The 14,821-nt window shown below is 40.4% G+C and overlaps 1 protein-coding gene across 2 annotated transcripts in view; it reads left to right on the forward strand.

Annotated features, from left to right (window-relative positions):
- Positions 1-14,821, forward strand: part of CCSER1 (coiled-coil serine rich protein 1) — a 1,553,855-nt gene that overhangs the window by 907,306 nt on the left and 631,728 nt on the right. For both annotated transcript variants that reach the window (XM_069743569.1, XM_069743573.1), the window contains exon 6: positions 3,251-3,458. In XM_069743569.1, coding sequence (XP_069599670.1) covers positions 3,251-3,458 — 208 coding nt within the window. The remainder of the gene's footprint in view (positions 1-3,250; positions 3,459-14,821) is intronic.

The following is a 14,821-nucleotide window of genomic DNA, read 5'->3' on the forward strand; positions in this document are numbered from 1 at the left end:
CTACAAATTGGGTATGGGGTGTAGAGAGATGGTGTGTTCCACTCCAAGGTGTTCCCCAGGTTTCCTCGCCATTGCTTCGATCTTCCTGCTCTCGTTTAGTAGTTGTTGGAAACTACACTGCATTAGGCCTACAAATTGGGTATGGGGTGTAGAGAGATGGTGTGTTACACTACAAGGTGTTCTCCAGGTTGCTTTTCCTGAGTTTCTATGTTCAGGCTCTCATTAAATTGTGGTTAAATGGAACAGCTGCATTTGGCGTACTAGTTGGGTTGGGGCCTACTATCGGTGTCTGCCACTCCTTGCTGTTCTCCTGGTTTCCTGTCCTGAAATTCCATTTTCAGGCTCTCGTTAAGTAGTTGTTAATGTTAGACTGCATTTGGCCTACTAGTTGGGTTGGGGCCTACTATCGGTGTCTGCCACTCCTTGCTGTTCTCCACTGAACAAAGCTGTGCCGCCTGTTTACTACGGTTGCCAATTTTGAACTGCATTTCGACTACTTACTGATTTGGGCCTACTCTCTGTGTCAGCCTCTCATTCCAGTTGTCCTCCACTGCAATGCCCCCTGGTTAGTCCTGTGTTACCAATTTTGAACTGCATTTAGCCCACTTTATTCTTTGGGCCTATATCTGTGTTTCCTCCTCATCCTGCCCATTGCCCAGCCAGTGATAGATGAGTCTGCTGGTACATTGACCCATAACGCTAAATTCCCCGTGCACGCTACACAGCAAGATTGTGACCCTGCTGAAAGTCAGGTTCCTCTTCCCGCATACCAAACCACCTTACACGGGGACAAAGAGGAAGGTGCAGATGAAAGTGCAGGTTCCTTCATCAGGTGGGGGGAGGAATACTAGTTGGCGACGTCACTGGCACAGTACCTCTCATAGTACGCAAAAGTGTTGCTGCCGGTGGGAGGCGCCCCCGCCGTGCAAACACACCGCTGTACTTTGAGGGGCCCTGTGCCAGTGCCAGTGCCAACGAGTGGGCCCCCCCTGCTTGCTCAGGATCACAGCACTTGCAAAGTTGAAATACTTTCCTCTCCCTGCTCCACTGCCGTGACGCGTTCCAGATTTCCTGGGCCCACTAATTACTTGAACCAGCCCTACCCCCCACAACTTTAGCCAAATGACCCCCAATTTCAAATGCCTTCCAATTATTATAAGCTAAATTACGATTGACAAGCTTCAGTAAAAAGAATGGATGTTTTTGCCATTAAAATGGGCAGTGTAGGTGTTTTCCTGGCCTCCACTCACTGCCGACTATGCTCCCCCATTGACTTGCATTGGGTTTCGTGTTTCGGGCGATACCCGACTTTTCGCGATAATCGGCGGATTCCACTCGACTCGACTTCTAAGATAGTCGGGTTTCGCGAAACACGACTCGACTCTAAAAAGGTCAAGGTCGCTTAACCCTAGTCTGAAGTATAAACCACATTGGTTATAAGTGTAATACTTAGTCATTAAGACAATTTTAGATAAAATATGATTTGAAATAATGAACACATTGAGATCGAAAGTGATTTGACGGGCATATTATTTCGATATAATGAAGTAATCAAGCTGTGGTTTAGCCGTGAATGTATTTAGCAGTTTATATGCCTAAACTGTGTATTTCTAGCGATTCCCACTATTGTGAAATTGTTTATAGATGTGAATATTGTCATAAGCAGTAGAAATAAAGTAAAATGACAACAAAGACTGCATCTGTTGTCCATTGTCAGTCATTGCCGTGTCCTCTGTAATCAGAGTTATGTTAGGGCTTTTGTTAAATAACACTAGCGCCATGCAAATATGTACTTCAGGAACAGCAGGCAGCGCATTGTCTTCTTCTTTGGGCCCTTTGTAGTATTAACAAATGTTGCCTTTTCCATATGCATTAGTTGCTTTTCAGATTGGATGGCTGCCTAATATGGCTTCTTCATGGTCCCTCTTAAACCCTCTTGTGTTCCATTTATGTCCAGATCACACATCTTCTATTGCCTTTTTATGTTGTAAAATATCTTTCTAGCTCATCCTTTCCGAAATGGCAGACTGTCTCACCGTAGTAGCAATTATGTAAATTACCATACACGGGGTGTGCAACAGAATTTACCAAGAAAGCTGGCATGTTTCTAGTGTAAGAAAATATCTATATTTTGTAATAGAAGGATAAAAATACTGAATATTTAAATTTTAAATTGTTAAAAGATATCAACAGCGTAAGCTCACAAGTACTGGGAAGCCACAATATTAGGATCCCTGATTTATGATGGTAATAATAATGACAGTATTAGTAATAACATATCTGTAAGGCTAGGTTCCCATTGTGTTAATATGTGCACGCTAACGGACTGCGTTGCACGGCGAAAATGTCGCAATTAATGCAGTGCAACGGGTCCGTTAGCGCACCTATTGACAGCAATGTTATTTTTTGCTGAAGCGCATCGCTAGTGCATGCCATTTTCGGCACGCGCTAGCGATGTGCCGTTCTTTTGTGACGGACCTCGGACGCTGCTTGAAGGGGATCTGCGGTAGCGGGGAGGGAGAACGCCGACCCTATAGAAGCATTGCGTTAGCGCAATCCGCTAGCACTATGAGCTTAACGGATTGCCCTAACGCAATGGGAACCTAGCCTTAGAAATCTCAATCTTTTTGGAAAAATAAATAAAAATCTGTTGAAACATAAATCTCAATCTTTCATTGTTTTTTTTATAGTGATAGAATATTTATATTGATATAATAAACATAGTTATATTATGTTAGATTTTAAAAACTTGTACCAAGTTTTTAAGTTTTCGCCAATCTACAAAATAGTTAATAGTTGCTGATCACTGGGGGTCAGACCACCATTGGCACTATCTCAAATCCCAGTGGAGCACTACACAACTCATTGTTCAATGGATTCTTTATGGATCTGTGCTTAGCAATCTCTGGCAGTCCTATAGACAATGAATGAACACTGATGTGCTGTGCTTGGTTTTCTCTGGAAGCTCATGGACAGTGGATGGAGCAATGGTACACATGACCACCGCTTCATTCAGTTGAAGCTCTGCAGACACCATTCCCAGTTTGGCATGTCTAGTCAAATTTATTATACAAAATGCACAATTTGAATAAATATAAGATTAATTTTCATCATTTTCCCCAGCCATTAATTGCATGCCTTTTATGACAGAATTGAAAAATCTATTTTCAGTATGTTTATGATTATATTTCGTATTGCCAGGTATTTAAGTTTGGATGGTATTTATAACAAATTCTCCACTTATTTTCAGAAATCTCTTTCTACATTTGCCAAAAGACGGTGATCCAGACGATACTAAGTGCCCTCGTGTTTGCCAAGTGCCCAGCAGCCCATCTGTGGAATGGCCCTTTACGCAGGAAGATTGTACCGGCTTGGAATCATTGCCATTTAGATTGATGATGCAAGACTGTACATCTGTAAAGACATTACTGCTCAAAATGAAGAGGGTCCTTCAAGAGGTAATGACTTCATTATCTATGAGATTCATAACTCTCAGTGTCAGTGGGTTGGTTTATGGAATTATAGAAAAAAAAATGGAAAAGTAGTGAAGAGGAAGAGAATTTAATATCCTGTCTGTGATGTGGGGAATTTAATTTAACTGCGAAGAATAAACACGGCGTATTGCTGAAGCAGACCAGGAATATCTGAGTAAGACTTCTCAAAAGTTTCTGCTAACAAGAGAAACTTTCAGATGGTTGATATAAATATAAGTATTGCATAAAGCCATATGTTCTATGAGCATTACTGTCAAAAATGCGCATTACTAATTCATTAGTCTTCCTATCTTCCTGAGAAATAAGAGGATATGTCATGGTAGCGGATTTGCAAAGCATTATTGCTAGGATAGAAAAAGATAAAAAAATAAATAGAGGAAATGAGACAATAAAAGTTTTTGTCTTCACAGTAAGAGTAAAGGAAATAAACATAAACATCATAGGTACTTTGCAATTTAAGATGTACGACAAATTAAGTTTTGGAAGTTGAAACATAGTTTCACTTAATTTAAATATATAATTTTTGTACTGTTTGTACTGTAATTTTTGTACTTTTGTACTGTGAAGCTGATCAATTTGGACAAATCACTGGAAGCAATTTGTGGCTTTTAGTTGTCACTTTTTGAAAGCTTTAATGCGCTACATCAGGTAATGCAATTATAACTTTAGAGTTCTCACCAGACATTATCTTTGCTAAGTATTGCAGTCCATCACTCACGTTATTATCAAGGAGTTTATTAATGTGTTTTTCCCTGTTGGAGCAGCATAACTTTCTTCACTACTTACTTCAAAGAATCTGCAAAGCATTTATAGCTAAAACCATTGTTTGTAATAAAGCAATGTTTGTAACAGGTCTAACTTAGGACAACTGATTGCATTGTAACCCTAGAATGACTGCCTCTATACATTATCTACATGGTCATTGTCATATGAACAAACGTTGCCTAAATCAATAGCACAAGCAAATATATAATAAACTTTGTATTATATCATTTCATAGAAAATACCATTGATTCTCATTTCCAATTTTATAATTCAATCTGAAAAAGAACTAAAATCCATCTCCGCTAACACAATACGGAGTGTCAGTTCACTGAAGTATCAAATTACAGATTAAAGTTTATAGAGAGGGATTATTGGTGATGGACGAGTAAATTAAGAAGCAGGGTGAAGGAGAGAGGCATAGACCAGTGATACAGCTTTCTAGTAAGTGTTTATCCCAGAGCTGCTTTCTGAGCTATACTATTCATCACAGCTGTCAGTTATGTAGATAACATGAAAAGAGGGAATATTGGAGAAAAATGCAGGTGACAATTTATATAATTTTCCAACGTAGTGTCATTTCTCATGCACACACAAATTACATCTCCCTCTGAACACTAGAAATGATGTTCGCAGTTCAGAAATCTTAATGTAAAGTGTTATCTATCTATATAATTGTCTAAGGGGTACTTCTGTCTGTTTGTTTGTCTGTCTGTAACGGAAATCATGCGCAGCTGATAAGTCACGGCAAGTAGGCTGCAACCAATCAGCGACAGGCTCAGGCTACGTTCACATTAGCGTTTCCCGACGCTGCGTCGGGAAACGCAGCGGCGACGCGCGCGTCATGCGCCCCTATGTTTAACATGGGGGACGCATGCGTTTTTCTTGTTGCGTTTTCCGACACGTGCGTCGTTTTTTACGCTAGCGTCGGACGCAAGAAAATGCAACAAGTTGCATTTTTCTTGCGTCCGATTTTCGTCCAAAAACGACGCACGCGTCGAAAAACGCAGCGTTTTTGCGTGCGTTTGCACGCGTTTTTGCGTGCGTCGTGCGTTGCGTCGCCGACGCAGCGGCGCGCAACGCTAGTGTGAACGTAGCCTTAGTCAGGCCGTGAATTGGCCCTCCCTACTCTCCTCCAGTCAGTGCCCCCTCCCTACTCCCTTCCAGTATATATTACGTGGGCTGTGTTATATACTGCCTGGCTGCTATATACTGCGTGGATTGTGTTATATACTACGTGGGCTGTGTTATATACTGCATGGGCTGTGTTATATACTACGTGGGCTGTGCTATATATTACGTGGGCTGTGTTATATACTGCCTGGCTGCTATATACTATGTGGGCAGTGTTATATACTGTGTGGCCTGTTTTATATACTACGTGGGCTGTGTTATATACTACGTGGGCTGTGCTATATATTACGTGGGCTGTTATTTACTGCCTGGCTGCTATATACTACATTGGCAGTGTTATATACTTTGTGGGCTGTGTTATATACTACGTGGCCTGTGTTATATACTGTGTGGGCTGTGCTATATATTACGTAGGCTGTGCTATATACTATGTGGCTGCTATATACTATGTGGCTGTGTTATATACTACGTGGCTGTGCTATATACTATGTGACTGTGCTATATACTACGTGGCTGTGCTATATACTCTGTGGCTGTGCTAAGCGCGACGTACATACATACATACATATTCTAGAATACCCGATGCGCGTTATATACTACTTGGGCTGTGCTATATATTAAATGGGCTATGTTATATACAGCCTGGCTGCTATATACTACGTAGGCAGTGTTATATACTGTGTAGGCTGTGTTATATACTACGTGGCCTGTGTTATATACTGCGTGGGCTGTGCTATATATTACGTGGGCTGTGCTATATACTACATGGCTGCTATATACTACTTGGCTGTGCAATATACTATGTGGCTGTCTGTGTTACGTGGGCTGTGCTATATCGTATGTGGCTGCTATATACTATGTGGCTGTGCTATATACTGTGTGGCTGTGCTATATACTATGTGGCTGTGCTATATACTATGTGGCTGTGCTATATACTATGTGGCTGTGCTATATACTACGTGGCTGTGCTATATAATACCTGGCTGTGGTATATACTACGTGGCTGTCTGTGTTATATACTACTTGGCTGTGCTATATACCACGTGGCTGTGCTAAGTGCGACATACATACATACATATTCTAGAATACCCAATGCGTCACATCCATCCTACTATCTATTCCACAGATCTTAGCCCAGAATAGTACTGCAATACCAGTCCAGCCTAGACAATGACTGTACTACCAGACCAGACTTAATATCTACAGGGTAGCCAAACCTCAATGTAATAGTCTATTAGCCCAAACGTATACATCTCACCCCAAAATGAGCCATAGTTTCAGACAAACTTAGGAGTGAGCATACCACACTAACCCACCACCAGTTCTGTTAGCAAGCTATTTTCCAGAGCTACAGCAAACTCCACAGAACTAACCATTTAGGCTTATTGTCTAAGAAGCCATATTGCTTCACATTCCAAGGCTTGCTCACTCTCAGTTCAGGCATCAATTCTCCTCCTTTCTACACAGGCCTCCTCATCCCAACTCCTGGCTTCCTGTACCATCTCAGCGGCGACAGCCTGTCAGTTTTCCCAGCTCTGTCATCTTAATGGTCTCTGATTAAACTTCTATTGCTTAAAAAACAGGAAATACATAAAGGACTAATGGACAGACAATAGGCTACAATATAGATCTTATTCCTTACAAACAACCACTAGTTATTACTATATTGATGCTATGAGAAAATGACTGCCTGCAATGATGAGTTTTTCCTACATAGCCTCACAAAAATTTCATGTTAGAGACACTCTAAGAAGTACAACACCCCTTTAAGTAGGCATTGGTAAAATGGTTTGCTGAATGCTAAGAGGATATTTAATTCACAAAACTTGATTAAAATTGTAATTCTTTTGTACCCCTAGACATATATGCTATATATTTCATTCCCTGGTAGAAATGCTATTATAATGAGGTTAATGCTAAGAGATAAATGCATATAGTTTTATGACAGCCTTCACTTGCTTGTCTCCTAGCTAAGTATAACATTTTAATACAAATGTTATATTTGATTTTCATGTCTGTCATGCAATAAATGTACAAATCTTCACAAACAGTACATATTTGAACAGTATGACCTGTGGATACAAAGTGCTACTTCTTTGCTATCAAAAGTAAGTGGGCAAGTGAAAAGAATTAAATATATGAGAAACACATATTAAAGAAAAGGTCAGTAAGACTTCTTATAGATTTGAAGACTGTTGCCTCAAAGCGATCATACAAATTTAATTTAAAACAACAAAAAGTTAAAGTATAGGAAACTCGTACAGAATCTTGTTGAAAAAGAAAAGAGCAATAGAAATAAAAGAGCAGCAGTTGACATTGAGATACAGGGAGGATCCAGTGTGAATTAAAGTTCGAAGAGCACAATTTATTCCTGGTTCTGAGATAATAATCTCTGTATCTTTTTTTTTTTTTTTTACTAAAATCTGACACTTTGTCAGTGCTAGCCATTTTTTTTACAAATCTCACAAGTACAATTTGTACTGTACTCAGACATACAAGAACAAAGGCAACAAAAGACTCTTACAAGACAATTGTCCTTTCAAATAAAAGTCACTATTTTTGACTCTGGATCTGTCTAGTCCAAAGAAGATATAATGAAGAAGTAAGATTGTGTTCCTACTTACAGAATGCTAATGGTTGCCTTTAGTTATTATACCGTAATTGCATTCAGTTGGAATCTGCGATCTTCATTCTTTCAGTAGTTTTCAGACTTCATGATATTCTGCCTGATCCAAACTTCATGTATCCCTCAATCTAATAAAGGCTGAATGTGAGGTCCACGTACATTCAGGTTCCTGATGTCTTTATTAGCTCCTGTATCAGCACAGTTTTTATCATGCGATTATTTTCTCTTCATTAAAGATGAGTGGATCTTTTGAAGGTCAAATTGTCTAAATTTTTAAAAAAAGATTTGTGGTGAATACATTTGTGTGAATCTCCGTACTATAAAGTTTGTAATTGCTCAGGAAACACACATGAAGAAAACAAGAGAGACGGCGAGAAAAAGAGAACCCCACTGACCATAAGAGCTTAGGGTACCGTCACATTTAGCGACGCTTCAGCGATATAGACAACGATGCCGATCGCTGCAGCGTCACTATTTGGGTCGTTGTGTGGTTGCTGGAGAGCTGTCACACAGACAGCTCTCCAGCGACCAACGATGCCGAAGTCCCCGGGTAACCAGGGTAAACATTGGGTTACTAAGCGCAGGGCCGCGCTTAGTAACCCGATGTTTACCATTGTAAAAGTTAAAAAAAACAAACAGTAAATACTTACATTCCGGTGTCTGTCCCCCGGTGTCAGCTTCCCTGCACTGTGTCAGCGCCGGCCGGCCGTAAAGCAGAGCACAGCGGTGACGTCACACACGCCGATTCAGCGATGACAGCGGGTGATCAGCGACCAAATAAAGGTCCTGATCATTCCCCAACGACCAACGATCTCCCAGCAGGGGCCTGATCGTTGGTCGCTGTCATGCATAACGATTTCGTTAATGATATCGTTGCTACATCACAAAAAGCCTTTAGACTTAACAGGTAAGAGAAAAAGAACCCTGTTGACCATGATAGCTTACACTCTAAAGTAGTGAGAGAGAACTATGCTTACAATAAGAGCTTACACTCTACAGTAGTGAGAGGAGACCATGCTTACTATAAGAGCTTACACTCTACAGTAGTGAGAGGAGACTATGCTTACCATAAGAGCTTACACTGTACAGTAGTGAGAGAGGACCATGCTTACCATAAGAGCTTACACTCTACAGTAGTGAGATAGAACTATGCTTACCATAAGAGCTTGCACTCTACAGTAGTGAGATAGAACTATGCTTACCATAAGAGCTTACACTCTACAGTAGTGAGATAGAACTATGCTTACCATAAGAGCTTACACTCTACAGTAGTGAGATAGAACTATGCTTACCATAAGAGCTTGCACTCTACAGTAGTGAGAGAGGACCATGCTTACCATAAGAGCTTACGCTCTACAGTAGTGAGAGAGAACTATGCTTACCATAAGATCTTACACTCTACTTTAGAGAGAGAGAACCATGCTTACCATAAGAGCTTACGCTCTACAGTAGTGAGAGAGAACTATGCTTACTATAAGAGCTTACACTCTACAGTAGTGAGAGAGGACTATGCTTACCATAAGAGCTTACACTCTACAGTAGTGAGATAGGACCATGCTTACCATAAGAGCTTACACTCTAGAGTAGTGAGAGAGGACCATGCTTACCATAAGAGTTAAAAATCTACAGTATTGAGAAAGAACTATGATTACCATAAGAGCTTACACTCTACAGTAGTGAGAGAGTACCATGCTTACTATAAGAGCTTACGCTCTACAGTAGTGAGAGAGAACTATGCTTACCATAAGAGCTTACACTCTACAGTAGTGAGAGAGAACCATGCTTGCCATAAGAGCTTACGCTCTACAGTAGTGAGAGAGAACTATGCTTACTATAAGAGCTTACGCTCTACAGTAGTGAGAGAGGACTATGCTTACCATAAGAGCTTACACTCTAGTGTAGTGAGAGAGGACCATGCTTACCATAAGAGCTTACACTCTACAGTATTGAGAGAGAAACATGCAACCATAAGAGCTTACACTCTACAGTAGTGAGAGAGTATCATGCTTACCATAAGAGCTTACGCTCTATAGTAGTGGGAGAGAACTATGCTTACCATAAGAGCTTACACCCTACATTAGTGAGAGAGGACCTTGCTTACCATAAGAGCTTACACTCTACAGTAGTTTGAGAGGACTATGCTTACTATAAGGGCTTAAACTCTACAGTAGTGAGAGAGGACCATGCTTACCACAAGAGCTTACGCTCTACAGTAGTGAGAGAGAACTATGCTTACCATAAGAGCGTACACTCTACAGAAGTGAGAGAGGACTATGCTTACCAAAAGAGCGCACACTCTACAGTAGTGAGAGAGGACAATGCTTACCATAAGAGCTTATGCTCCACAGTAGTGAGAGAGAACCATGCTTACCATAAGAGCTTACGCTCTACAGTAGTGAGAGAGGACTGTGCTTACAAAAAGAGCATACGCTCTTCAGTAGTGAGAGAGAACTATGCTTACCATAAGAGCTTACTCTCTACAGTAGTGAGAGAGTGCCATGCTTACCATAAGAGCTTATGCTCTACAGTAGTGGGAGAGAACTATGCTTACTAAAAGAGCTTACGCTCTACAGTAGTGAGAGAGGACTATGCTTACCATAAGAGCTTACACCCTACATTAGTGAGAGAGGACATTGCTTACCATAAGAGCTTACACTCTACAGTAGTTTGAGAGGACTATGCTTACTATAAGGGTTTACACTCTACAGTAGTGAGAGAGGACCATGCTTACCATAAGAGCTTACGCTCTACAGTAGTGAGAGAGAACTATGCTTACCATAAGAGCTTACACTCTACAGTAGTTTGAGAGGACTATGCTTACTATAAGGGTTTACACTCTACAGTAGTGAGAGAGGACCATGCTTACCATAAGAGCTTACGCTCTACAGTAGTGAGAGAGAACTATGCTTACCATAAGAGCTTACACTCTACAGTAGTTTGAGAGGACTATGCTTACTATAAGGGTTTACACTCTACAGTAGGGAGAGAGTACCATGCTTACTATAAGAGCTTACGCTCTACAGTAGTGAGAGAGAACTATGCTTACCATAAGAGCTTACACTCTACAGTAGTGAGAGAGAACCATGCTTGCCATAAGAGCTTACTCTCTACAGTAGTGAGAGAGAACTATGCTTACTATAAGAGCTTACGCTCTACAGTAGTGAGAGAGGACTATGCTTACCATAAGAGCTTACACTCTACAGTAGTGAGATAGGACCATGCTTACCATAAGAGCTTACACTCTAGTGTAGTGAGAGAGGACCATGCTTACCATAAGAGCTTACACTCTACAGTATTGAGAGAGAACCATGCTTACCATAAGAGCTTACACTCTACAGTAGTGAGAGAGTATCATGCTTACCATAAGAGCTTACGCTCTACAGTAGTGGGAGAGAACTATGCTTACCATAAGAGCTTACACCCTACATTAGTGAGAGAGGACCTTGCTTACCATAAGAGCTTACAATCTACAGTAGTTTGAGAGGACTATGCTTACTATAAGGGCTTAAACTCTACAGTAGTGAGAGAGGACCATGCTTACCACAAGAGCTTACGCTCTACAGTAGTGAGAGAGAACTATGCTTACCATAAGAGCGTACACTCTACAGAAGTGAGAGAGGACTATGCTTACAATAGGAGCGTACACTCTACAGTAGTGAGAGAGGACAATGCTTACCATAAGAGCTTATGCTCCACAGTAGTGAGAGAGAACCATGCTTACCATAAGAGCTTACGCTCTACAGTAGTGAGAGAGGACTGTGCTTACAATAAGAGCATACGCTCTACAGTAGTGAGAGAGAACTATGCTTACCATAAGAGCTTACACTCTACAGTAGTGAGAGAGGACTATGCTTACCATGAGAGCTTACACTCTACAGTAGTGAGATAGGACCATGCTTACCATAAGAGCTTACACTCTAGAGTAGTGAGAGAGGACCATGCTTACCATAAGAGCTTACACTCTACAGTATTGAGAGAGAACTATGCTTACCATAAGAGCTTACTCTCTACAGTAGTGAGAGAGTACCATGCTTACCATAAGAGTTTACGCTCTACAGTAGTGGGAGAGAACTATGCTTATCATAAGAGCTTACACGCTACATTAGTGAGATAGGACCTTGCTTACCATAAGAGCTTACACTCTACAGTAGTTTGAGAGGACTATGCTAACTATAAGGGCTTACACTCTACAGTAGTGAGAGAGGACCATGCTTACCATAAGAGCTTATGCTCTACAGTAGTGAGAGAAAACTATGCTTACCATAAGAGCGTACACTCTACAGAAGTGAGAGAGGACTATGCTTACCATAAGAGCGTACACTCTACAGTAGTGAGAGAGGACAATGCTTACCATAAGAGCTTACGCTCTACAGTAGAGAGAGAGGACAATGCTTACAATAAGAGCTTACGCTCTACAGTAGTGAGAGAGGACAATGCTTACCATAAGAGCTTATGCTCTACAGTAGTGAAAGAGAACAATGCTTACCATAAGAGCTTACGCTCTACAGTAGTGAGAGAGGACAATGCTTACCATAAGAGCTTACGCGCCACAGTAGTGAGAGAGAACAATGCTTACCATAAGAGCTTACGCTCTACAGTAGTGAGAGAGGACAATGCTTACAATAAGATCTTACGCTCCACAGTAGTGAGAGAGAACAATGCTTACCATAAGAGCTTTCGCTCTACAGTAGTGAGAGAGGACCATGCTTACCATATGAGCTTACATTCTATAATAGTGAGAGAATACCGTGCTTTCCATAGGAGCTTACACTCTATATTAGTGACAGAGGACCATGCTTACCATAAGAGCTTACACTTTGCAAGCTAGAGAAAAAGAACCCTGTTGACCATAAGACCTTACACTCTATAGTAGTGAGAGAGGACCATGCTTACCATAAGAGCTTACACTCTATAGTAGTGAGAGAGAACTATGCTTACCATAAGAGCTTACACTCTAGAGTAGTGAGAGAGGACCATGCTTACCATAAGTGTTAACAATTTGCAGAATAGATAAGAGAGAAAGAATCCCACTAGTAATAAGAGCTTACACTCTACAGGAGAAAGATATAGATAAAGAGAGGACTTTGCTGTCCAAAATGCTTATATAATACAGGAGAGAGGGAGGACCCTGCTGTCCATAAGGGCTTTCAGAGTACAGGAGAGAGAGACTTGCACAGTATTCTGAAGCTAGAAATTGACTCTGCTGGACATAGTGTTCTCCACTTGGAAACCGCAGATCTGTGGAAGCTCACATTGTCCATTGCAGTTGCAGGGTGTTATGGGAAAGCCCACACAGCAATGTAAAAAGACGTTGGCTTGCTCTCTGGTGCTTTAACGGTGTGGGAAATGGTGCCAGGCAAATTTTTTTTTTTTTTTTTTTGCAAACTGCAAATTTGAAAGGGTCTGAATTCTTGTGAAATTCAGGGAATTTGGCTTGAACTTGATTTCCCAGACTGATCTATTCATCTGTAATCTTCATGTGTGTTCCACTTTGTATCCTGTTTTCTCTACCCCCCTGAGATAGGTTCTGAATGCTCCATGATCTGGAGAGCTGTCTATATCCCTCTCCCTGCTGTTATCCCTAACACTGAGAGATTGGAGGAGCAAATGGAGTCATCAGCAGGAAGCGCAGGAGCTCTGCTAGATTCAGTTTTGAAAAGCACTTAATTTGATAAGACATAAATAGCAAAATAGTAAACAAAATATAATGAAGGCGTCTTAGAAATGTGCTTAACTTTGCATTAAGTAAATACCATTAAAAAAAATACTTGCATAAAGATGTTCATAGCCTTTGAAAAATCTATAAGCTGAACATAACGGGTTAAACTAGTGAGTGTAAAAAGCTTCTACAATAGTAATAAGAGAATAATCATGCTTATTAGATGGTGACACATAATTTAATTACCAAAACACAAATTATAACCCAATGTAACACTAGAAAATAAAGCATTTGAAAGCAATTAGAGCAATTTAGGAGGGATGCTAGATAATGAGATCATTGGAATATTAGCTCTTTTTATAAAACTCCAGCTTAGCCTTCGTCTGATGTCTAAATTAATATTGTTTATATTTACAATTGTGAGTTGAAGATTTGAAGGCATCTCAGAGAGACTAGACACGTATTCACACAGTATGCTCATTTCTTTTTGATGGGAGTTGCTATTACATTGTAGAAACATAAACATAATTTCCTCAGATTCCCAGATGTTCGTCTTACAATTTTTGAACATGAATGTAAAATAACAGATCCATGCACTAACAAAGCTACAATATAACTTCATATCTCAGCTTTTCCCGATGTTGCATCGTCTGTTTTTTTAAGATTCCTTTAAGGCAGAAAAATGTTAGATGTGTAAAGCTCAATAACTTTCATCATCGTGTCTTTTTAGTGCAGAGCTTGTTTTAGTGTTTGTATTGCTTATTATAAAGCCTCATTTGAGAATGTTCTATTAAAGGCGTATCAACTATATGTGGATGAGATTTGCATGGGTCTGACAGCATTGATTAGCTCCTCCTATGGTAAGGATGTATTGTTCCTGGTCAAATAATGGGATCAGTTTTTTTATAGAGTAGTGATAAATGAAACATGGATGATTTATAGATTTAGGGCTCAGATGATGTTTTATTGGATAGCACTTGGACTAATATTATACTATAGGGCAGTGCTGCTCATCAGTGTTCTTTTTTTTGGCAAGAAAAATAAATAGCAGCATGCTGCAAGTGGCTCCACAAATCAGATCACCCGCACCCATTCGAGTGCATGTAAAACAGCAGACTGCACTGGAATGTTGTCTGAGGAAAGTCC

Source organism: Ranitomeya imitator, chromosome 1 (genome assembly GCF_032444005.1).
Source record: "Ranitomeya imitator isolate aRanImi1 chromosome 1, aRanImi1.pri, whole genome shotgun sequence".
NCBI lineage: Eukaryota > Metazoa > Chordata > Amphibia > Anura > Dendrobatidae > Ranitomeya > Ranitomeya imitator.